The sequence below is a fragment of the Phoenix dactylifera genome, chromosome 4, assembly GCF_051530095.1.
Source record: "Phoenix dactylifera cultivar Ajwa chromosome 4, Ajwa_hap1_PhDact_Kaust_v1.1, whole genome shotgun sequence".
NCBI lineage: Eukaryota > Viridiplantae > Streptophyta > Magnoliopsida > Arecales > Arecaceae > Phoenix > Phoenix dactylifera.
In genome coordinates this window covers 39,859,683-39,886,306 of record NC_143193.1, presented here as the reverse complement: position 1 = coordinate 39,886,306, position 26,624 = coordinate 39,859,683, and the positions used below count along the sequence as shown (strand labels likewise).

Below are 26,624 nucleotides of genomic sequence, written 5' to 3'. Positions count from 1 at the left end.
ACGGTTGTAGAGCTCTTCGAATCGGGCCTGATATTGCTCGACATATGAGGTTTGTTGGAGTTTACACAGCAAGGCGGTGGGATCTTCATACTGATTGATGCCGAAGCGAGAAAGAAGTCCCTTGGAAAAATTCTACCAGTTGTTGATGGCTCCTGCCTTCTCCACCATCCTAAACCACCGGAGGGCTTTCCCTTCAAGATTGAAAGAAGCAAGCAGGACCTTCTGAGTGTTGGAGGTTTGCTGGGAGAGGAAGCACTGTTCTGCCCTATACAACCACCACGCTGGATCCTCTCCACCGAATCGAGGAAAGTCGAGCCTTGCCATCCGAGTTTGAATGAGTTGGCTGACTTCTCCGACTTGGAAAGAAGAAGCCTGAGCTGGTGCGTGTTTTTCTGTAGAAAGAACAAAGAAAGAGGAAACAAGATACTGCCATAAGTGAGAGAGAGTAGTTGATCCCTTTGAGGGGGAGTTAACTCTGAGGGGGAGTTTACTCCCTATCAATTTGAATGGGAGGGGAACCACTGGAAACCAAGCCAACGGTTCCATCCCTCTTTCAAACCTCCCTTATCTTCTTTGGGCCTAGTTGCGTCACCCCATCATGGGCAGGCATCCTAAAGCCCAATTTCCAACATGGTCGTTTCATTGGCTTACAAAACAAGAAGATGGAGAGAAGGGGAGAACATAGGAAGGAAAACAAGGTATCCGTTGGTTTAACGCCAGTTGGTGGGTTAGTAGGCAAATTTGTCACCATTTGTTTGAGACCAAGCCAAATTCTAGAACTTGATTAAGGCAATAATTTGTTAAACACTATCACACTCTTCCAAATCAGAATTATCCGGAGAACGAAATAAGAGGACACATGATGATAACCAATATATCTCTACATGAGTATCTGTCCACTGTAAAGAAAGATAAAAATTAACACCACATTGCAGAAGGAATGGAATGATATGAAAAAGAGCATACTTCTGCCACTGAAGAGCTGTTGTTGTTGCAGAACTGATACGACCACATGTTCTCTGATAATGAGCTACTCATCAGCTAGCGATAGACCTCCTTTGCTTCTTACCTTTTCCTCTAGTCTTGCTCTGATGTAAATGACACCATCTTTTCAATGAATTAACTCAATATGAGAAGAAATGATCATTTCTTTCCTTATCAATCAAATTAAACATAAAAAACTCACGTTGTTTCTGATTTCATATTGCATTAGCCAATAGCTTGGTTAAGATCAATGTGTAGAAAACAGATAAAACTGCACCAACTGGAATGGTGACCACCCAAGAAGCAACGATTTCACGCACAGTCTCTGTTCTTACGCTTTTGAGTCCCCGAGCAAAGCCTACGCCCATTACTGCACCAACAAGAGTATGGGTTGCAGAAATTGGTAGGCCAAGCTTCGAAGCCACGAGAACCACGGAGGCGGCTGCAAATTCAGCAGCAAATCCTCTAGTTGGGGTAAGCTCAGTTATTTTCTTCCCAATGGTTGCTATAACTCTATATCCCCACACCATAAGCCCTGCGACAATTCCAAATCCACCCCAAGCAAGAACATCAGTGGGAATGACTATTTCAGTGCCACTTGCACTACCATGGAGAATAGATATTGCAGCTGCCAATGGCCCAATTGCATTAGAGACATCATTGCCTCCATGGGCGAACGACATGAAACAAGCTGACAAGACCTGCATGTAACCAAAGACGCCATATACAATCTCTAACTGAGCTCCTGTAGGGCCTGCAATATCAGACAGAAGTCCCATATTTCGAGAATGTGGCTTGTCAATTGGTGCTGGTTTTTCTGCTTCAGAAGTGAGGAGGTGGCCGAGCTGTTTTCGTATGACTCTGGTAACAACAACCGCACCAGCAGTCCCACAGGCTAAAGCCTGAGCTAGTGCAATTGGAAAGACCTTGCTAAGGGGAAAAGCAGCGAAGGAGATTCCTGTAACACCCAAAAATACAGCAATTGGTGCAGCAGCAGCTGCAGCCTGCCCTGGGTTCGGAGCACTGTACACAAACTAAAGAAAAACAAGGTAATAAAAACTAAAGAAAGTTTTAAGTAATATTTTCAGTAAATTGTGCATAAAGGTGATCGTCATTATGTTTTTGTAGATGGTCTAAGGCTTGTTGATGGTGTAACTCCTTATAGAAGTGAAAACATACCCTACGTATGCATTTGTAGACAACAAATGAGACCGCTGCTCCCATGATTGGAGAGATGACCCAAGATGAAGTTACCCTGGCCAATGAACTCCAGAAAACTGCCCCAATTCCTCCATAGACTAGTCCAAAGCCAACCATGGCTCCTACTATACAATGTGTAGTGGAAACAGGCCAGCCATAAAAAGAAGCTACCTGAATGAGGAAAACCAATTAATTAGTTTACAGATACAGATGATGACAAAAGTATAGGCATTGATTCGTGAATCTAGCATGGAACCATGAAAAGAATTAGTAAAATAAGGCTTGTTAGAAATTTTCATCATTACTTTCTAAAGCAGTTTAAACATAGTACAATCAAAGCAACACGAAATGGATATACATCTCTATAATTTTACTCCTACCAAATATTTATAAGTTCCCAGAGAGTTGCAGAAAATATAAACAGGGATTAAGTTCTTGCCCTTCCAATCAAATTCAATGGATCAACTAGGAATTTATTTTTAGGTGTAAAATAATGAAAAAAGAATTGGTGGACATATCACATGAGGTTTAAAACCTTTGATTTCTGGTTAAGAATAAAAAGCCTGGATCTTCAGAAAAATCAATAAATTTCTAGAAACATATATTTATCAAGATGAACTATTAAGACCTTTTCTAGTTAAAGTTTGGTATTTTGATGATCTTCAAACATCTGTTTATAATTTGTCACTCATAATTTTTTCATTTCTTAGATTTACAAACTGGCTAATTTGCATTTATTCCATATACTTCGCACTTACATTAGAATGGTATACAGTCACCAACCAGGTCTAATTACACAAATACCAGAATTAAATCCTTTGGTGATAAGCTTGTTTGCAGAAAAGCCTACCAGTTATTATGGTCTAGTCACTATGAAAAGTGAATTGTTGTAGAATACCCATATGTGGAAGTCGGTGACAAACTTGAGGGGACTTGGGCTTGATCACTTTGTTGAATACTTGTTATGTCAATGCAGCCTCTATGGTAAATCATCAGTATATTTAAAGTGTGATCCTCTCTTATTAAAATGTATGCATTACTTTATCTGCAGTCTCTGTGGCTAAGAGCAAGTCATTGCAAACACACAAGTAGCAGTGAAACTGCACAGGTGGAAGTGAGTTTTATTGTAGTCAGGTTGTAAGAGCTTGAAGTTAAGGATAGTGCCAATTAATCAAACATCCAAAAAAATCTCCAACAACTCAAGAATAATGTTAACCAGTTCTTGTAAGTTATAATGATTTCATGGAAGAGTAGTTAAAGACCTAAAGTACCAGAACCAAAATTTTACTCCTAGTACAAGATTTGGGCATAAAGTTATTTTTTTTCTTATTTCCGAAGATTTTTGAATCAGAGCCACTCTCAGGGTTTGGAGATAAAGCCTAGCTAGGATTACTGGATGGCAATTTGGGGCTTCCAAAATTCTTATAATCATTAGATAATTATATTGGCTTTTACTTTGCTTGTGTTCTCTATAGAAAATCATATATCAAGTCTTTATGAGGAATCAAATGTAGATAGCTGAATATTCTTTGATTTTTGGATGATTTCTTTTTGAAATTCCTTTTCTCTTCATCTATTATGCCTTTAGGTACTGTTCCCAGCTCTCAGAGAAGGATCTTTTCTTTCTCTCCCTTTTCCTTACTTTATTTCTGTATTTTTTTATTACCTGAGCATCAAGGCTATTACATTATTTGGTGTAAGAGTAGGACTGCAGTAACCAGGTAAAGCAAATCTATTATCTATAGTTCTCAGTTTGGGCTTGATCCTATTATTTTTCTACAAGTTTGTGCAATCGAGGAGCAGCTACTGTGAATATTCTTACTAGATAAACAATGGATTGAAGTTTTTTCTTTATCCTTTCTCTCTTCTTTTTTTTTCTTAGAGTTAAGGATTAAAGTAATTGTTCTTTTGAAGAAACAACGCATGAGGTATAATCCATCTTCAATGCACTATTGTCAGAATTAAACATGGTTCTTCTTCATGCTTTTCAACTATTTTTTTCTGCTCAGAAGCTAAAATCACATTCTTAAATATCCTATGATTGTCTTGGACATCTTGCATCTACAATTTACAGTGTACTTAATCCATCTTAGCAAGGAGGTTCAAATATCCTTATCTTTTCATTACCTTTTCACTTTTTGAGAAGATGTGGACTATCCATAAATTAATTTGATGACAAAATGAAATAAGTAGAGAACAAAAGATAGAACAAAATAGTGATTTAAAGAAATTAATTTCGTGCTCAGCTCTAGTTGGTGCTGTCAGAAATTGGTGGAAGAAATAAAAAGAAAATAGAGGGAAGTATGAAAGAGAAAAAGATGAATTAAAATGCTATGGGAAAGGCATGCTAATCAAAGTGTTGTCTTACAGAGTAAATTCCTCCATACCACAGACTCAGGTTGGCTACCAAAAATCCTATCTTTAGGATACAATGCACAATTGATAGGCTTAGCTTTGCACTAACCAATTGGCTTATTGAACCAATGATCTGGAGGATCATCAGGCTTGATATGAACCACTTTGGTCACTATAGGGAGGACTGGGCAAGGTCCAAAAGCAATATCCACCATATAGGGAAGCCGAATCATGTGCCAAACTTCCGAAGGCCATAACTTGGTCGTACAATATCATATTGATGTGATCTTCTTTTTTTTTCTAAAATTGAGTAACTTTTTCAGCTCTATGATATGGCACCTTTCTTAAGGATGCAGTCTATTAAGCGATTGGGACCAAATTCCTTATTTGTACCTCAAACGAGCAAATCAAAATGAAACTTTTCTTTTCAGAAAATACCTTGATTGGGTGTATCTTCCAATCTGGAAAGAATTAAGTCGAGTAGCTGAGGCAAACTCGATGTAGAAGTTGAGATCTACCTCTTGTTGTCTTGTTTGAGCTAGAAGAGAAATCTAATTCAAATTGTGCAAGGATGGACTTCACTTATATAAATAGAGGTTATGTATTCAGTTTGTTATTCATTAATGAAAGAAAAGGAGACCCAAACCCTTCTTCACCATATTTTCTACTTTTTCCTAATTTTTTTTGAGAGATTCGAGTGGAGTAGACTAAGGAACAAGCCTCGTTATACCGTACCGAACCAGATAGTACAAGGCATTCCGTACCAGTTCGGTACTAGTACATAGCATGGAGGGCCTTGTATCGTACTATATCAACACAGTGATAGTGTGACACCGATACAGGGCCTGGTACCAAGATTGTATACCTTGCTGAGAAAATTGCTTCTTTCTCCTTGATTGGATCAACTGAAAAGCTTAACCAGAATATATAAACTAAAAAAAAAGGAAAGAGAATAAAACTTGGAAACAAAATATTTAAAGATTCATAAACACAAGAGAAGACAAGTGAGAGATCTTCAATAGCATATCACACCTTCAAAAGCATCTTACTTTCTATAAGCCTCCAGGATGTGAGGATAAGGTCACCCACTTTTAGCATGAAAGCGAAATGGCATTGAGTGAAGAGGCTTTTCCATATCATGATAAAAGGGAGGGTAATATTTTCTACAATATTCAGACTCAAAGTTTCACAAAATATACATTTTGATTCGTGTCCTATCTATGATGCTTATCAGCATAAAAATCTTTATGATGCATGTTAAACTATCATTGTCATGATTCAACTCTTCGCAAAGATATGCCCATCATAGTTGATAAGGTTGACGAGCTTGATGAAAATGATATCCAAGCCTTAATTCCAATGTTTTTTAAGAGTACTGAATGAAGAGTTGGCTCTTAATCAAGATGGTCAGTCACATAGACATCTGCGAAAATAAATCTAAGATTGATCACATGTGAATTTACGATTTGATTCCTTAAAGATTCTGATCAAAAAGAGACAGCATATTTAGTAGATGGTCTTGCTTTCCCTTTACTTATTCAAAGAATATTAAGATCCTTATTCGTGAAGAAAGGAATTGTGATCATTGTGTGTGATTACTCAACTTTTGTTTGAACCAAGAAAAATTATATAGAAGGGAAGATGCAAAAAGAAAAGATTGAGGAACACAATGAAAGACATTTATAGGCTTATACATAAAGCTTCAAACTCGAGGACGAGTTGCCATGCAATGATGCAGCTGAGCCAATCATGTCGAGTCAGCATATTTTAAATCAGCCATGTTGGAGTAGCCTATAGTTTATTCAAAGTCAAAGTCTAATCAAGTATTTATTGGTTATTAAATGTTGCTAGTTATAGGCTTTACTTGTGTGCTCATACATGCAGATGTCTTTTAAAGTTTATAGGTTTTATTAAATACAATTCATGCATAGCTTCTTTTAGAGTTGATAGAAGTATTTATTCTATTTGTCCGTTATAGAGTTGTCAACATTAATGCATTATCATATGTAAGTTCATCATGTATCTATAATACCATGTATGTAATAGAGAATGGATGTATAGTGAAGAATTTGATAATTTGATTGAGAATTTAGCCTTTGCTTTGGAGTTCACCGTGTTTGTTATTTGCTCTTATGCCCTTGGTAGATTCCCTCATGGGAGAAGTGTGTTTATCTAGTTCCACTTGTGCTACCTCCTTACATTTTAATAGAAGAATTTATTCTATTTGTCCTTTAGAGATTTGTTAGCATTAATGGATTAGGATATGTAAGTTCATCATGCATCTATATAACCACGTATGTAACAGTGAAAGGATGTATGGTGAAGAATTTTTGATATTTTGAGCGAGAATTTAGCCTTTGCCTTGGAGTTCATCTTGTTTGTCTTTTGCTCTTACTCCCTTGGTGGATTCCTTGTGGGAGAAGTGTGTTCCACTTGTGCTACCTCCTTACCTTTAACTCGGCATTCCCCCTGGTTCGAGTGTCAGCTAGATTCAACAAATTGAACAAGCACAAATTGGAGATTGTAACAGGTAATAATATTATAAAGTTGGAGATTGTAAGCCAAAATTAATCATAATAATCATCAAAACTAATCTAATATAGCTGCAGGTTATCAAAAACCTAAAATATGGAATTTGCAATAAGGTGGATGTGACGTGATTAAGAAAATTGATGTTCCTAACTAGCCAAGATACTATGCCTAGTTTGAATAAACTAAAAGATAAGAGAAACAAAAGAAGTACACTAGTTCAAATAAAATTGTAGAGGAAAACAAAAATCACCATAAAGTAAGGCCTGAAAAGCATGTAAAAGTAAAAAGGTATAGCAGAAGGCAAGAGATCCAAATTAGAATGGTTCGGACAAGTAAACAGTTCTAAGAGGTGCAGTTTTGTAATATAAAACTCTAGATGAAAATGAAATATAGAAGGAAGAGACAAAAGAAAATGTTCAGCAATTTTTTGAGCAAAACAACCAAAAGAAAAGAAAAAGGAGGACTTGGACTGAGTTTTAGGAAGATTTGGATTTTTAATTGATTGAAATAGATTGCAACAAGGAGTAAAAACAATAAAACAAGCCTTAGACAGCCTTTCCACATTCCTGACTTTAAGGTTCTTAAAGAAGGAAAGACAAGAAATTTGTAAGATTCTCATGCTGTTCACTAGTTTGGAAACATCAGATTTAGGAGAAGTTTGGTGATCATATGGCATGAATATGATCCTTGATGAACACAACAACGCCATATTGATTGGTAGATTATGGAATGGTTTAGTTGACCCACCTTTGATATCTAGCTTGCCTCAAGTGACAGTTGATGCTGAAATCAGATGAAACTGTAAACAGATTGTCAAGATTGTCAAATATGATGTTGGAAAACGGCAGGTAGAGATTATTCATGAATCTCCTTAAGTCAAGAATTTATCACAAAGATCAGGATGCAAATCCATTGATTTGCCTTTTTTTTTCTTTTTTTTATGTCGAAGTGCAAATTGCTTTGTATCATGTAAAGTAGTAATCTTTTAAATCTAGCAATGAGGGCATAACCCAAGTTATATACCAACCATAAGCTCTAGCTCCTTGCATTTAACACTCTCATATAAGACAAGTATTATGTACAAAAACATATTCACCAAATAAATACCAACAGTAAATGCAAAAAATGAAATTCATATTTCTAAGTTTTTCTTGACAAAGAGTAGTGGTTTACAAAGAATTTATAGTTTCTTTACAAGAACAAAACTTACGAAATTGTTATTTATAGTATCAATATGATAATATGTGATGAGAAAATCTATCAAGTACAAGTTGTGTATGCATGATTCTGCTAGCCAGTATAAGCAAAGGTTTTATGTTATATAAAATAGAAGAAGGAAGTCATTATAGAGTATGGATAGTGCAGCATAACATTTATTTGTTCAACATCAAAAAACTCTTATAAGAAATGATCCACATCATGGTTTCTTTAATAATCTACATGATGGTTTTAGAAGAATTTAGTGAATATCCATAACACCTGAAATATATCTGTAAGAAAAAAATCAAGAATGAACATCTGACGATGCATGCTGTGGCTTTCACTTGTTGAACATTCTTCTTATTACATAGAATAAATTGCTTTATGAAAGTTTACAAGTGCTTTTCAAGTTTGATGTTAGATAACAAAACAAAATTTCAACATTCATGATGCGGAGAATGAGAATTATTCTACTTGTCCGCCACAAGCTACTGCACTTGAAAGGACTTTTATTAAGAATTTAGAGTAATATGCGCCATTTATTAATTGTTTAACACTAAAATTTGTCATACGATCTCAACTTCAACTTCAATCATTAATGTTCAAAATTGAAAATGTCCCGGTCCTGTGCTTGGCTATGTCAAGCAAACCATAGAACTAGACAAGCTTAAGATTAATTAAACATGCTTAATTAGATTAATTAGATCAGTTTAAGAATTGAATATCCAGTAACTGTATTTTAGCCTTTTATTTGTATAACGTTATTTATCTGCAGAGGAAATAGTAGAACTTGGAAACTATACAAAAATATGAAAAGAAAAAAAAAACAAATTCCAAGTAAAGTCATGCATCTTGATCTCTCATCACCTCTAAGAATCCAATGCTTAATTTCAAAGATAGAGTGCATTGACACAGTACAAGTTGACTAAACTCCTCTGAAACAAAATTTCTCATTCACAATGGTGAGGAAGAATTCACCAAGGAATTAAACTTGATTACAAAGGAAACATCAAAATGAATAAATTTTAAGCAAAATAAGATGGATATAATCAGTAAAATATGATGGTTGAATGATTACAATTAACATTTTCTAGATTCGATAATATACCTAGAACAAACTTGAATACAGTTATTGCATAGAATAAGGGGTATTGTACTCTATGCCTCTCCAACTCCATACTGCAATTAAGAATGTCAGAAAATTTAATGAAAAATATGCTCTGCATCCTTGGAATTTAAATCAAATTAAAGAGAGGGCCTTGTTTAAGGGTATATATCTTCCTGGAAGAGTGAAGAAAAGTTTGTTCCAGAGTGAAGAAAAGTTTGAGGCATGTAGATCACATTAAGTTAAACTGGTCTCACATGCGTTGCTAAGTTATACTACTATCCATAACAGTCTTTCTTTTCCATCAAAACTTCAGAACATACAAACCATTGACAGAGCTAATTGAATTCACATACTACATGCATTAGCTGATAATTAGGCTTCTTGTAAGAAATTTCTGCCATTCAATCCTCTAAAACAACAAAACTTTAGTCCATACGGATTCTTGATAGGACCGGTATCCAAGCTACATAATATATCAGATTTATGCAAGATTACAAATAAATATCCGACAAACATAATTGAAGCTAAGCACCAAAAGGTTTTTGAAACAGATATTATGGTTGAATTCCCCTTGTTTCTAATGGCAACCCCTGAGTCATCCAGTTCTCAGCTACCCCATTATAAAACTAAAAACAATAAGCCGCTCCTCACATCACATTGCTAGTGGTTTTAACAAGTAGACATTAGGACAATCATCTATGTGGCATGATCAAAAGAGCAACAGCAAGATGAACATGAGCCTATACTTCAAAAACTCCAAATTTAGGAATGCTAGGAGACTGTATGTGAAGGAATTAGACCTGCAACCAGGTACCAGCTGCTGCAAGAGAAGAGAGCAACCCGGCAAAGAGCATGGAATCCTTTCCCTGGAACACCGAAGCGACCAGAATTCCCTTCTGCATCGTGCTGGTGACATGGGTCCCCATGAGGAAGGCCCCCGAGAACTCGAGCACGGCGGCGATCAGCACAGCCTGCCGCAGCGTGAGCGCCCCCGATCCCACCGACGTCCCCATGGCATTGGCGACGTCATTAGCTCCAATGTTCCAGGCCATGTAGAACCCCAAGAGGAGCGTCACGTACGACAGCGCCTTCGTCTTCAGGCCCGCCCCCTGCGCCAGGGACCGCATGGCGAGGGGCAAGGCAAGCGCGGCGAAGACGATGAGGATGCAGACGGCGGAGGCCGTCCGGGACGAGATGTGGAAGGCCTTGGCCATCTCGGGCAGCTCCAGCTCCCCTGCTTGCGACTTCTCCTCTGATTGGGCACCGGCGTCGGCCTTCGGCTCGTCATCGGCGCTGGCGAACGAGGAAAGAGTGGCTGAAGGAAGGTGGAGGCGATGGAAGAGAGGTTTTGGAGGGTTGATTTTATTGAGCGGAGTTAAAGGGAAGGTGTTCTTATAGGAAAGAAGAGGAGAGGAGTGAGTTGGGAGGTGGAGAAGTGGGTTGTGAAGCCGGAAAGCAGCAGCAGCAGCAGCTCCTACTCTAGTGTATCTTGCCAGGGAGAAGTAGGGAGAGGAGGGAACCATGACGCGCGGTAGGAGGGAGGGAGGGAGGGAGAGTGGAGGGGAGGAGAGGTTGTGGCTTTGGTTATGGTGGGAAAGTAGTGGCCATGGGAGGCCGGAAGAGATTGTGGGCTTGACGACTTTGGTTTGTTGTTTGGTGGCGAGTGGATTCGACGTTGCGACCGAGAATGAGTGGTGAGAGAGTGTTTGTACCAGATTCCCCTCCTAATCTACTGCTCTCCGACAAGTTTATAACTGGAGTAACGGCTAGATTTTTTTCGCTTTTCTTTTTTTGGTAAAACGGCTAGATTTTTTTCGTTTTTATTTTTTTGGCCTAATTTGCTTTGGGGAGAGAGACCAGAAATATGAGTTGGTCGCAGGGCCGAAACAATTTACGGGTCTCACGTTTAAGGCACTGGATTGTGATGAAAACCGTATGGATAGGGTTCGGTTGTATCCTTCGCACTAAAGAATTTCATGACATCAACCGTTGAATCATATCTTACACTGGTCCAAAAGCACTTTGTGCTCTCTTTTATGGATCTTATAACGGCTATCCCAACGGCGCACATCGCGAAAAGAAGATAAATCATTTTTTTGCCTGATAGATGCAATCTGAACCTACATGGATAGATGGCTGTAGAGGGACATAAGGATAAGTTACCGATGCATTGAGGTGCCACTAGGAAATTTGGGTTCACTATTCGGCTCCCGACCAAATTGGATAGAAACAATTCGAACCATTTGATACAAATCAATACTGAATGGTATGTAGACTAGCACTTGTGTCTGCTAATTGGTACCAAACAAGATTGGTGCCGAACAAGATACTTCTATAAGATTGGTCTAAAAATTATATAGGACTCAAGCCTTTTGGCCCTTCTGTATTTTCTAAGAGCCTATCAAACCTAATCCAGATCCTAACTTTTAGACTGCAGGAAAAGAAAAGAAAAACTCTACACATAATTAATGCTTAAATAGACGGTCAAATCCATGAATTCTATATAATTTTCAATCCAATACTGTAGAAAGGCACTAAGTGGGAAGCATAGGAGTTCTATTTTTTCCAAATCCACTGAAATTGCCATGTATTAAGATAAAACATCATTCCTTCCTCCTTAATTATTTTTTTAAAGGAAGATTGAAAATTAAAAAGAAATGAGGGAAAATTTCCCCTTAACATGATCTCATGATACAAATATAGCATTGATCTAATATTTGTTCTTGAAATATTTTTATTTTTAGATTGAATAATAATTAAAAACAGAATTCATAATAATAATTATAATCATCCCGTCTTTTTCCAACTATTTCTTGTCAATTTTATGAATTCTTATTCGTCAAGTACTCGTACCTATGGATGATCATAATTCTAATGTTGTTCTAAGTTTTATTATATCTTTTCCTACGATCTTCCTCCATATTAATTTAGATTTTTTTTTTACAAGCTTTTAATACAAAATAAAGTACCTTACAAAAGATCATCAGATCTATGGTGTATATGCCCATACCATCTCAATTAATTTTCTATTATTTTATCTTTATTCTCATTTTTGATATACTAAATTTGTTTTTATGTACTTTTTCTATTACTCAGCATTGAACATCATACAATAACACTACCTTTACTCTTACTTTATATATTTTTCTTTAAGTCTCTAAAGTATATACCTATTATATAATATTTTAGATGCATCTCTCTATTTTACCCAGCTAGCTCTAATTCTATTATAGGACTTCATCTATCTCCATATTATTTTACATAAAAATAAAATATTTAAAAAAGATCAAAAATGAAAAAAAAGACCGAAAAAATAGCAAAGTCAATGTTCTAGATATGAAAGTCAATCCTCCTAGCTTGAAAATATGGCTCCTGATAAATTGTGCTAGGATGGCTTGGTAGCTTTCTTCTCCTTTGAATAGCCTCAACATGAGAGTAGTCCTTTGAACATTCAAGGCGTTCCCTGTACATGACATAATGGTCCATGTCCCCTGTACATGACATTATGGTCAAACAGCTACAGTCATTGAAGTAGAAGATGGCACAAATTCAATGGTAGAAAATCAAAACATGCTTGGTCTTCATGTCCTTTTCCTCAAGAGAAATTAATCAGGCACTCGTGGCTTTGGTCGCAACCCATGCCACTTCATAGCGTTCATTAATTTTGACAGTTTTAAGGCCTAGCTTGTCAAACAATTCTTGTGAAACCAAGCTTTCGCTGCTATCACTGTCTGCAAAAATATTAATCAGTTTGTTGTTGCAGTATAGTTCCTCTTGCAAATATCGCATGCTTCTTCTTTAGGGATAGGGAGCATTAGTTTGAGGACAAGAAAAGAATAATCAAGCTTATCTTCATCAAAGACAATTATAGTTCTTGTTCATCCTCCAGCTCTAGCTCTTTCTCATTTACTTCAAGATTAGCGATCGCCAAGGTCTTCTTAGGGCAATGGACAGTGTGTATCATTTTTTTTGTTCACGTTATGATCGATAAGTTATTTTTATTGAAACTACCTATATTTTTTTATTTTTTTCAAATTTTCCTATATTGTGTCTCAACATTATATATATATATATATATATATATATATATATATATATATATATATATATATATATATATATATATATATATATATATATATATATGATGAATAAAAATCTTTAGAAAAATTGAAAAATATAAAATTCATGAAACTTGAAGACTCTATTGTTCCTTTCACAGTTTCCAGCAGAAAATAACTAGCTGGAAATCAATGGCTTTGTTTGCATAGTTCTTCGAGAGAGATTGCCTCCAATCACACCAAAGGTTATGCTGGAAGGCAGGCGATGGTGCTTAATGCAGCAAAATATATTTCCCTAGATCGTCGATGACAATTGGCAGAGAGCTAATATAAGATCAACTGATTCCGGCTGATTTCCACATAACAGACATGCATACGGGCCTTGTATCCTTTCTTTTTTTCTTTTCCATTTTTTTTTCTAAGGCGGGCCTTGTATCCTTTCTTTGCTAAATCGTCTATAGTGAGGATCTTGTTGTGGCAACATAGCAAGCTAAAAATTTTTGCCTTTTCACGCATCGGAAGTTTCCATATTATCAATGCAATTTTAATCCTCCATGCTGAAGGAAATAGTGGAAATTAATTCCCTATCCTCCTAATGACTATGGTATAACAAAAAATCCTTATTGACCAGAATTGCCATTTTCGGTCTACAAATACTCCTAATCCTAATTCCTGATCCCTATTAGTGATTTCCATATATTAAAATTCCAAAGATGCCCCCACGACCCAACCAAAATGGCTGAAATTCGGATTGCCGAGATTTCGAAATCCTGGCTGATTGCGATTCAAAAAATTTCCGATCAATAGCAGTTTTTATGAAAACTTATTTCGACAATTGAATTCGCTTCTAATGTATTCTTCCCCAAGTTGAAATGTGGATTGCCAAGATCCCGATATCATGGCCGATTGCGATTCAAAGAACAGAATTAATGGTCAATAGCGGTTTTTTATGGAAACTTACTTCAACAATTGAAGTGGGCAAATTCTGTTCTTCTCTGTTTGCCAAATCTTTTCTTTTTCATTTGGTTGTATCTCTCTACAAAATATTAACTAAAAACAATCTCAATTCTTAGTCTATTAATATGTAAAAAAGATCCATAAAAAATAATCCTCCCTACTCTAGGTCATCATTTTCTTCATAGCAATTGTTGAAATAGCATTTTGCAGTATCTCTTCATCCCTTCCTCATTTTTCAGTTGTCATAGCTTCATAGAACACAGATAACCCAGTTTTCATGGCCATTGGTTGTTATAGTAGTGAAGCTCATATTATTTCCATATCTGAGGACACAAGTCTCGATCGAATTTGCAACGAAATAGTGGAAAGATAGAGAATCTATCTGGCTACAATGGTTGAAGTAAAATTTATGTTCCGAACAAGTTCAGATGTTTGTTACACTTATGAGTGATAAAGATGTTCAAAATATACAGCAAATACACGTCAACTTAAATATGCTGGTGATCGAAACAGTTGTTAGTCATTCTCTATGCTTGACCGAAGCTATTGATATGGTAATCGATATGAGGTAATGCACAAGATATTTGCATTCCTTTTTGTTATGGTATTCTTAGTCTTAATTAGTGTTGTATTGCATATATAACTTCTTAGTTTATGCAACTTAAGCGCAAAATTAATAGTCAATGTGCTGAATTTTTCTATAAATTATTGTAGGGATACTGGCCCATCCTAGAATGTTGAGTGCAGATGGAGCTGCAAAAATGATTCAAATAGTAGCTCCTCACATTTTACCTTTTTGACATATCAAGTAATTTCGGTCGAGTTGTTGAAGAAATGAGAGCCGCAATTGAAGAGGAACTTAGTCAAAGAAATTTTTTGGATGATTGAAAAATCTCTATAGAGGATCTTGGTTAGGAGTTCAAGAATATAGAAACTCTTTGTGACATAATTCGCAACTTCTACATCGCAAATTGTATAGATTTTTTGTTTGTAAAGAATGATCGTCAACGAGTGACCGTAGAATGTGCATATGAAGAATGTGAATGGCATATTCATGCCTCTAGACTTGGGAATCATGAAAGGTTTTCAATTAAAAAATTAAATAGTAAACATACATGCAGAGGAGGGTTGAAAGTTCGGTCTCATCCTAAAGTTACGAAACATTGGGTTTCGAGCATTGTTAAAGAAAAACTTCAAGATATGCCGTTATATAAGTCGAGTGATATCGTAAAGGATATTCATTGAGAATATAGTGTTAAATTGCCATATCATCTAGCTTGGCATATAAAGGAGGTAGCTACAAAGGAGCTTTATGGTCATAGATCACTATCTTATGACTGGATACGCTGGTATTGTGATGCCATTCTTTAGACCAACCCTGGTAGCATAGCGGAGTATGAAACAAGTCAAGGTCGATCCACACGCCTATTTATTTCATTTCATGCTTCAATAATGAGTTTCATAAAAGGATGGAGACCACTAATTTTTATGGATGGAATATTTATAAAGTATAAGGACGAAGGTGTACTACTTGGCGCGACTTCCAAAGATGCTAATGATGATAAGTTTTTCATAGCTTGTGCTGTGGTCGATACAAAGTCTGATGACAATTAGGAATGATTTTGTCGAATTTTGAAAAAAGCAATTCATACTTGCAGTAACTATCATAGTCGGCAGTTCATGATTATGACAGATAGACATCAAAAAGTTATTAAATCAGTGCCAAAGTACATTTCTAGTAGTTACCACTTATATTGTATTCGTCACGTGAAAGACAACTTCAAGAATCAGGTTTGCAACATCATTTTTTGAAATTTCAACCTAGAAGTTTAATAACTAATTTTGACGGCCCTAGAAATGCTTTTGATAATTATCAATGCAGGTGCTTGTCCATTATCGTGCAACTGAGAGAAAGAGGATGCTTGATTTACTAAATGCTACTGCCCATACTTCAAGGTTGAATGTTTTCCAGAAGCTAATTAGCAAGCTTACATCAGAAGCCCTAGGGACAAGAACCTGTCTCCTGCATGCTAACCTAGAGCACTGGGCAAATGCAGTATTTTTATATCTGTGTTGGGGTATTATGGCATCTAACATGATAGAATATTTTAATAGTTGGATCATGGAGGCTTGGCATCTGCCCGTGCCTCAAATGGTTGACCACATCATGCTTCAAATAATGCAATTGATGCATTAACGACGTAATCGAGCTTACAGTATTCAAACCCATCTATGTTTCGATCCTGAGAAAGTCTTGCATAAAAATGCAGAAGATAGGTGGAGATTATCTGTATTTACGTCAAACATAATGATATATGATGTAAAGGATACAAACTACTCCTGCAAAGTTGACCTCCAGAATTGCACCTACTCTTGTGGCGAGTGGCAAATCTTCCGTATGCCATATAAGCATTAATGTGCATGCATTTTGAAGATCGATAGATCGTTGTACCACTTCACTGATAATTATTTCCAAGCTGAATTGTACAAAACAACATATGCCGAAGCTATTAATCCAATTACTAATATCGAGGAGCTCTAGAGTGCTTCAGATGAGATTCATATTTTATCCTTTGTTACAAAGACACGTCTAGACAGGCCTAAAAATAAAAGAAGACCTTCGCAAGTAGAGTCAATACGTCATATGAAATGAGGACGATGCCGGAAGCTTGGGCACAACAGAAGAACTTATAATGAGGCCGTCGACTAAATAATATAGAAATTATTTATAATATATGAAGATCTGAAAATCCATCTTTTAATTTTCTCCTAGTCATGTGCTTCGCATTATAAGTTCAAGATGGAGCAAGCCACGACCATCCATACCTTCACGGATCATAAATCTGTTTGTTGTGGATGTGCTGTCTACAGATGTTCTTGTCTATATCGCTGGACTACGCTTAAAAAAATTGCATTGGCTTTGTAAAAATCTCTCTAGCTAGGTGATCAAATTAGTTAAACAATTACTAAATTTTCAGATGAGAATTACATAGATTTTGTCCATAATATGTTATGCTAACTCACATCTCAACAAGTACACATTTTAAGTTTCTGTTTAAGTAAGCTTAGAATATAGTTAATATAACCTGGCACACAGTTAAGTCAATCTGGTACATAGTTAAGTCAACTTGAAGTACAGTTAATATAACCTGATACACAGTTAAGTCATCCTGGCACACAGTTAAATCACCCTGGCATAATTAATATAGTCTAGCATACAGTTAAGTCATCTTGGCACACAGTTAAACGAGGTTTGAAGATAATTAATATCCCCAATCACTCGCCAATCATCTCTATATTTTCGACTTATAATATTTTTTCCAGGATGGTTAATTAAATGAAAAAATAAAAATAAAAAAGCTAAAATTTACAAAGAATAGAGTGATCAATGTCCAGAAAATTAGGTTCCCCTTCATGCTAACAAGTTCAAGTTGTTTTTGATTCCTTCGAAAATACCTATTTTTCTTTCAATGGTGGCTCCGTGACGCATGCCACCACAAGTCAGCCCAACCCCCAAAAAGCACAATCGCACCCCACCCTTACTAAGGCATGCGGTAACCACCATAATGATAATTTTCGATCTTCACCCACTGTACTTGTTTCAAAGAGCAATTGCTAAAACCAAAAATAATGCTAATACAAACATTCTTCAATATCCTGAAAATTCTATCAACAGTGGCATCCATCCTGACCACAATTGCACAGACCCTAACCTTGATTCTTGAGAATTATTTGTAAGTTGTGCAAACTAGCCCAGCTTCTGCAAGCATGGCCTACAGCTACCTGAAATTTCGTGGCCAAGTCTAGACAATGTCAGATCCAAGTTATAGAGATGGCTTCTTTCATGCTTTTGACTTGTAGCAGCCAAGCTGGCTACAATATTTGGTCAAGATCACATCTAATAGCGGATTAGCTTGTTTAGTTAATTGGAGATCGGCCTGTGAAATCAAGGAGAGGTAATGCATCCCGTTTCCGAGCATCTGAACACAATATGACACTTCTGACTCGCTGCTATGCTTTAGACATGTTGATATCTTGTTAAACAGAGTCTTCGGCTGCGATTATTCCTAATGCCGCCATAGACTTAAAACTCCGTTTGGGAGAGCTGTTGCCAGTAGAGTTTTTGAAAATAGAGTTCTGAGAAGTAGAAATTTTATAAAAAGTTGTTTGTTATTTGATAACTATATTTCTAAAGTACACTTTAACATGTGTTTGGTAAACAAATTGAAAAAGTACTTTTGGTATGACAAAATGACCATAAAAGACACTGCATAGTATTATACAACAGAGCATAATAAAATATATTATATATTAATAAAAAATATATGATATAGTATAACATTACTATAATGTAATATAATATTATTATAATAGAGTAATATAATATTGTATACTATAGCATAATAATTCAATAGAATATTAAATTACTTAACATAACATATCAATGCATTATGATATAATGTAATATAATATTATATTTATAGTATAATACAATAACAAAGGTATAAAATATTATAATTATTAGCATAAATTAATTTTTTAAATATATTATAATATTAAATTATTTAATATAACATATTAATGTATTGTAATATAATGTAATATAATATTACATTTATAGTATAATATAATAATAAAAATATAAAATATTATAATTATTAGTATAAATTAATTTTTTATCCTCCTGTAGATTTTTAGAATTATAAAGAAATATTTTATATAATTATTATATTTTATCACAAATATTTTGGTCAAAAAAATAGCTTTCCGACGAAGTCTAAAAATACTTTTGCAAAAAACTTCAAATGAAGCTTCTTCCAAAAAGTTAAAATAGCTTTCCAAAATTTTTACCAAATACTCCTATTTTAACTAAAAGTACTCTTGGAGGACCAAAAACTTCCTCAAACAGGGCCTTAATCAGAGATCAGTCATTCTATACAAGAAAACGCAACTTCTACCTTTCTGTAGGCTAGGGTTTTATTTTCACTTTTCTTTTACCCATCTCCCTGTAATTCTTTTGTACTCTATTAATGATCAGGTGGCTTTGGCCTCGTTTTCCTTCAAATTTCAAAGAAAGAAAATCATATCTAATAGCTAATAGAAGATAAGTTAGCAACCATAGCGGAACATAATTACAAAATGAAACCTATTTGGCTTCCTCAACATGTTGAACAAGTAGATTTAATTACTTTGAAATAAGTAGAAAATTCACAGGGACGAGCAAATTTTATTAATTAACTAGACCTATTAAATATGGCATCAATTGTTTATATAGACAAAAGAAAAACTAGTAAAGTCTATTATAAAATTAGTTTCTCAAAAGTTAGTCATGGTCCGACATTGCTTTTGAAATGTCTTTGGCTTTGACAATGGTGGCGGCGTACAATGAGGCAAACCTCTTGCAAGGCAAGCCTTTTATGAGGTCGACAATTTACAAGTGGAATAGGCAACTACGAGTTGTGAATTGTGAATTGTGAATTGTGAATTGTGAATTGCAAGGCAAGCCTTTTATTTGAAGTGCAGCACTTGCTCTGGCAGATCCGAAGAACATTCATTGAAGTGTTAACAGTTGTTCAGGTAACAGTTATAATAAATAAAGAAACTACTTTCAGAATGATTACCCCAGACATAAGTAATTCTCGTAGGCATTAGAAACTGCAAGGCTAGCTCCTAGGTGCCATGCTTTTAGACATCTTTCATTGTTAAATTGGTTGATCCAAGATCATATAATTTCCAGCAGGACTTAACTCTGCTGTCCAATTCATGGGACAGTTTCTTCAGAAGAGCTCATCAAACCGAATATTTGTCAAGCTGGATCCTGATTGTAGGCCATAATGGCCCAGCTCAGTGCAAGTTCCAAATGAGATACAAAACCCAATGTGCATCACACACTAGCTGGGGACAAGGTTCCAAACCAAGACAAGGTTAAGGGGTCTCATACCTAGACAAGGTTCAACATGGAACATCTGAGATCTATATGCCGTCATAAGATTTAGGATACAATCTTTTTGTTATGGGATCAACACTAGATTACCTCTTCATCTAGGTTCACTCAGGTTCCCTTTCTTGTGGCCCTGTAGAACATGTCTTTTATGTTTTGTGAATCCGTTGGAGTCTTTAGCTTCTTTGATTGTCTTCCATTGCTTAAGTTGCTCTTTCCATTTCCAACTTTACCCTGAAAAGATACATTTTAAATATAACTCATAACTGAGAAAAACAAGAATCAAGAATTCCTCCTTTCTCCAAAAAACAAAAAAAAAACATAGAGCAAGTTCACAGAAAAGATGGAGATGCAAGCAAAAATTATACCAGTAACATACCTGTAAGGGGCGAGAAGAGACTGGAGTGTTGTCTAGAAAAGTTGAATCTGTTTCATTCTTCTGTACTTTGGTATGCATTTCTTGTATATCCAAGCTGAAAGTTCTAGCTAATTAAATAAGTTCAAGCATCTATAAATTGCAATTTTATCCATGGTTGGGGGTCTTACTGTAAATGGCTACACAAGCATGTCAACCAAGGCTCATCTTTTACGTATTCGCCCAATATGGAGACAATGTCCTTTACTGAGACGTAGAAATGAAATCATATAGAAAATTAGTTATAATTAACAATATTCCACTAAATGTTGAATTTTAGAAGTGAATACCTGATAAACAAGCACATCTCTTTGTTATGAATCAATTGACAAGCACATCGGAGGAGAAAGAATTATCCAAAATTATAGTCATTGATGAGTTTTAAGATGCTCAAGATCTCTTTTTTGTGTTATTTCCAAGAGTTATGAATTAACACAGTGTTGTCTTGTATTGGACAGGTTGCGTATTTTGGCTTCAATGGCCTCATGCAAACTTGTGCATCCAGAGGTATCATGTTTTGATGCAACCTAGCATCTTACATTTGATACAAGTTACACATAATCTCTATAAATATGTCACAATACACAGTCGATTTGAAGAGTCAACAATATATTTCAAAGTCAAACCTAAACCTTCTGAAATAGTGCCTCTCTGTATGATTTGTTTTCCTAAACATGTCAATTGGATGACATTTTCTAGTTTACAGCAATTTTCTTGTCAACTAGGTGTGCTTGATTTAACACTGGTCTGTGGTTTCCAAAGAAGTTTGAAAGTCAATATCGCATATCCAAAATTATTCATGGGACAAGATTTAGTTCCAAGGATCAAACTTGCATCTTAAAGGATTAAAACCACCAATGTGATACATAACACTTAAAATCCTTGTGGCTCCAATGTAGCCATCACTCTATATATACAGGCCATGATGGATTGGGACAGATATGACCACCCTCACTCTCTTTCCTAATCCTTGTTGGTGCCATTACTCATTCATCACCAGGCTCGGTTTGAGGGATGAACGAGTTTTCTGCACTTCTCATGTTGTATGCGTGCATTGGAGATTTCCCTCCTTGCTTTTTGCTACTGTCTTGGACCATTATTGTGATTGAACGCTAATGATTCTATCTTGTGAGTTTGTGAGAACTAAAATCGGTATCAGAAACATCTTAGCCTCGACCAAATCACATGAGTAAGTCACTTTTCTTATTATTATTTCTTATCAATAGAAAAAAGAGAATTAACAGGTCTTGCTTATATGGATTTTGTGTTGGTCAATAAAGATTCGTCGGATTACAAGTCTAGGCTCTAAAATTAGGGTGACCGATGCTATGCCCCTCTTTCGGCTCTTAATCGAGTAATTAATAACATGCACTTGCTTGGAGTATAATTAAGAATGATTGATTATATTTACCATGTTGTAACAATGTTATATGGCAAATTGCTATCTACTTAATGAATGTTCATCAATACTCATGGATTATGTTGAAATACTTCGTAAGTATGTTTTGTCATGCCAAACTAGACCTCCTCATGCTAGGTGTACTATACCATGTCGGTAGCCAATTGATATTAGATAGGTGGCAAAATTGGCCATTTCGCCCCGAATGATTCAGTGCATGGTATGCCGTACACCGTACTGAACGGTACCAGGTGTACCATACCGTACCAGCTCAGTACTAGGGACGTACTGACCCTCAATACGCCAAAAAAATTCATACCGTACATACCGACAATATGCTAGTGTAGCATCAATACAGGGTCCAGTACCGGTACAACAAACCTTGGTCCAATGTAGGGCATATCAAACCGTATCGAGTCAAAACCAGGATAAGACGTTATGTCAACTTGGTACAAGCCTCAAACCAGCTGAACCAACCCGACTTGAGCAGAATCGCTCGATTTTACTCAATTAGAGGAGGAATGGACAATTCCGTGCCCATCCCGCCCCACGCCTTCCTATCTATTCTTTAAATTTCAGCAAGAAGAGGAGAAAAACCACAATATTCTCACTAGATTCAAGCCAAAATCGAGGTATGATCCCTCTCCTTCCCTCTTCCTCTGTCCCTCCCTCTTTTTTTCATTTTGAGAGATAAAATAGGCCAAAAATGGAAAAAATGAGAGATCATGCCAAATTTGTTATTTGGCACGATTTCATGATATATTGTAGATCAAATGATAATCTACGAAGTGCCAAAGAAATTATGATTTTTCTTTAATTGTATAATTTTTTAGATTAAAAATATATATTTGGATTAAAAATAATTATAAAAAATAATATTAAAAATTTTTAAAATTGGTAGTATGTTTGGTGGTATGTATGATACTTGCTAACTAAATTTGGTAACAATTTATTTAAATTTGGGCCACACAAAGCTAAGCCTAAATTCAAATAAATTTCCAAATTAAGTGGTGATTAGTGCATACCCTTGGGCAAAAAATATACATAGCACCCTTGGTAAGGTTATACACTAATCTGAATTGAAATTAATTTCTAGATAATTTATAATTAAACTTAATTTAATAATAAAAAATAATTAAAAATATTTTAAAAATTATAAAAATATTAAAATTAGTAACATGCAATATATAATATAGAAGTAATTTCTGAAATAATTCAACAATTTTTTGCATTGCAATATAAATTCAATAATTTTTAAATAATTGAATAAGTAATTATGAATTTATGTAAAAATACATGACATGTATTCATCAAATTTGCATAAATGGATTTAGGAAGGAAAGTCGGACCATGACATAGGTTGGGATCATGGTGTGATGCTTTTAGGTGGCACCACTTGAGATGCAAACGATGTGACGTGGAGTTTAGGAGGGGAGGGATAACTAGGTTAAAGCAACATTTGGTAGTGGTTATCTTGACGTATCAGCTTGTAAGAAATGCCCACAGGACGTCCACTAGCTACCACTAGCTAATGAAAAAGTACTTTGCGATTTTAAAGCAAGAGAGCAAATAAGTGTTGAGCAAAGGCAAAGATCGAATATGGGAAGCTAAGCCACTTTCATACAACTTAAGCGATCCGAAGGGCTATGAGACGTCAGATCCAAATGACATGGATGAGGCACAGATTCAGGCTGCCATTCTTAATGAGCAATGGCAGAGGGAGGAGGATGTCACTCAGTGATCCAGAGCGCTATGAGGCATCGAATCCCAATGACATAGATGAGGCACAGATTCAGGCTGCCATTCTCAAAGAGCAGTGGCAGAGGAAAGAGGGCGTCAAGTACAGGGCTAAATTTGGGAGGCAGGTGCTAAATCCAAGCTACAAACAGACCTTGTTAGTTAAAGAGGTTGCTGGTCAAGGCAGTGACCGGATAGACTATGTTTGAGACCTTTGGCAGTAAGAAAGGTCAGTTTAGAGATGTACTAGTAGGGGCCATCATTCACGATGTAGATCCATACATTTTTCCCAACGGAGATTTGAAGCAGCAGAAGATTGATAATATGTTTGTAAAACATAAGAAAAAGGGGCATAGAGGGTTATTGCATCATGGTTTCACTTTAGCCATATCCCTACAAATGCGACAGACAACATGTACTATCGATCAGTTATCAACTCCATTCAGAGAGCCAAGCAGGTGTGTAGATCTTCATAGGCCAAAGGATATAATATGGTGGGCTGCTGGAAAATAATAAGGAAGAGTCAGAGAAATGCATAGCCTTTGGTCTGAGTCTGATATATGATGGTTGGATGGGTCCCAATTGATGGAGCATCATTAAGTTGGTAGCGCTACTTTGATTTACAATCCCTTCGTCATGATCATAAAACAATCAGGTCAGACCTTTTGGAAAGCAGCCAATTTGATGCTTTTTTGACATGAACTGGATAAGAACAATCCACGATTATATTAGATCTGTATCCAAGTTTTGACACTTGTTCATTTTGCTGGATCCAATATTTGTTTCACCAAGGTTTAGCAAATCAAAACAAAAATTTCTCAAAGAGAATGTTTTCTTCTGCTAAATTAGCTCTTATGACAGGTTGTTTAATACATGCATTGAGCCTGTAAGACTTTGTTGCTTGCATTGTTTCAAGTATGATACATGGTTTCAAGACAAACCAGAGTAGAACCGCCACGGTCAACTAGATGGAGTTATACCATGTTTTCTCTCTATTGTGAGACATCTCCAAATATGCATGCCTCATTTCAGTTTTGGATGGACCATTACAGATTTGCAAGAGAGATTTAGGGTGTCGATCTATTCCCTTTATGAGTAAATATTCCACTAGGTGCGAATACAGTTGTTGGCCAAGTAGGCCATGTATGCCCCTAATAGAGGGTTTGCACATTCCATATCTATTAGAATACCAAGTGTCCAATCTCAATGAGGACTTCTCTGACTGGGATTAAAATTGTTATTGTCATCTCCAATGTGGCTATCAATCTATATCCATGAAAGGATAGGTTGATACATAATGATTTTCTTAATCCTTCCATGGAGCCTTCTCATGCTATTTTTATAAGAAAAGTCTTCGATGATGATAATGATCTATTTGTACAAAAGGAACCTTGGAATGGAGCTAAGGTAGGAATAATGGGAGAAAGCAAACATGACTAGTAAGAAAACCAAAATGAAACACTGGAATTAAGAGAAAAGAGCATAACAAAAAAGTATCTTAACTGTAAATTTGAACAATCAGGCATATGTGGCAAGCATACAGAGAGAAGTGTAAGTAGTGCATGGATGTATATTAGCTGTTTTTACTTTTTTTATGAAGGGGAAATAACATTTAACTAATGGCTTACAAAGGAGCTTACGAATGTGTTTTAGACTTCTAGTGTTTTTCTTCATTCTTTTTTGAGAGAATAGTATTTTCTTCCTTTACTTTTCAGGATGAAGAGAAAAATTTCTCTCCACTCCCTAACTAGGTAACTAGAGAAAACTACATATACATAACCGGATTTTGCAGTATAGCTTCAAGATGGATTTTGTTCACATTATTCTACTTGTTATCTTTGGCCCGTTAAGACACAGCACCTCTTTCAAAATTGTGCAAACAGGTCTTTTTTCACTGATATTAAATTCTGATATTATATGCCTTGCTATTTGATTTTAATGCAACAGAATGATCATGCATAAACACCTTTTCATACAACAAGAATCAAATAAGTTAAAAAATAGTTTATGGTAATACATCTACCTAGTAATGATAATAAAAAAATATTTGAATTGCATGAAAGAAAGTAGGTCCATACATGTAGCATTTTCTTCTTGAGCAGCATAATTTTTGTCTAGTTTTGGTAATGTTGCTTTTAAGCGTTGAACCTGTATAAACATAAAACATGAGAATCCATTGCTTAAGTTTCCCATATACATGTTACTACATGCTTGCACTTTAAAATGACAAGCTAATGAGCCACAATATTTGAAAACATATATCTTAACAAAGAATACTTTTTAAACAGTGGGACTCATATTATGATATAATTTCTATTTGAGAGATGGAATTCCTAACAATCATCTTATCTAGGTTAAACCCAAACAATGTTTGATGAGAGACGTCTTTCATATACCTATGTATGTATTATGGTATGCTCTGTTGAACTGGGCCGAACTGCCCGATTCACCCTGTACCGAACCGAACCAGCGCAGAACCGGCACAAAAGCAGCACAGTTCTGTTTTTGGAAAAATAGCATGAACCGTTCTGAACGGGACGGTTTGGAGCCAAACCTGTGTGAACCACTCGGTTCGTATTGGTTTGAATAGGTTTGGCTCCCCTCCCTCTCTTTCAATATCTCAAACAACTTGAATCATGATCTGTCGAACCAGGGTGAACACGCCATACCAAACCAGTAGCCAGCCAACATGTGTCCCAATACTGGCTCGGCTAACCTTGATTATGGTATATTGA

The 26,624-nt window shown here is 35.8% G+C and overlaps 2 protein-coding genes across 8 annotated transcripts in view; both read right to left on the bottom strand.

Moving 5' to 3' along the window:
* Nucleotides 1-750: 750 nt before the first annotated feature.
* Nucleotides 751-11,006, bottom strand: PHT2;1 (phosphate transporter 2;1). The gene is made up of 4 exons (XM_088719847.2): nucleotides 10,180-11,006; nucleotides 2,164-2,355; nucleotides 1,187-2,018; nucleotides 751-1,088 (listed from the first exon to the last, which is right to left on the bottom strand). Exons 1-3 carry the CDS (start codon nucleotides 10,900-10,902, stop codon nucleotides 1,200-1,202), a joined length of 1,734 nt encoding a protein of 577 aa, XP_088575973.1. The 5' UTR covers nucleotides 10,903-11,006; the 3' UTR covers nucleotides 751-1,088; nucleotides 1,187-1,199.
* An 8,917-nt stretch (nucleotides 11,007-19,923) lies between these two features.
* Nucleotides 19,924-26,624, bottom strand: part of LOC103696538 (ribonuclease H2 subunit B) — a 66,426-nt gene continuing 59,725 nt past the window's right edge. For 6 of the 7 annotated variants that reach the window (XM_088719842.1, XM_088719845.2, XM_088719843.2 and 3 more), the window contains 4 exons: nucleotides 25,968-26,037; nucleotides 20,885-20,960; nucleotides 20,718-20,811; nucleotides 19,924-20,572 (listed from right to left, as the gene is read on the bottom strand). In XM_088719842.1, coding sequence (XP_088575968.1) covers nucleotides 20,450-20,572; nucleotides 20,718-20,811; nucleotides 20,885-20,960; nucleotides 25,968-26,037 — 363 coding nt within the window. In that variant the 3' untranslated portion in view covers nucleotides 19,924-20,449. The remainder of the gene's footprint in view (nucleotides 20,573-20,717; nucleotides 20,812-20,884; nucleotides 20,961-25,967; nucleotides 26,038-26,624) is intronic. The other variant, XM_088719844.1, reaches the window with a different exon arrangement.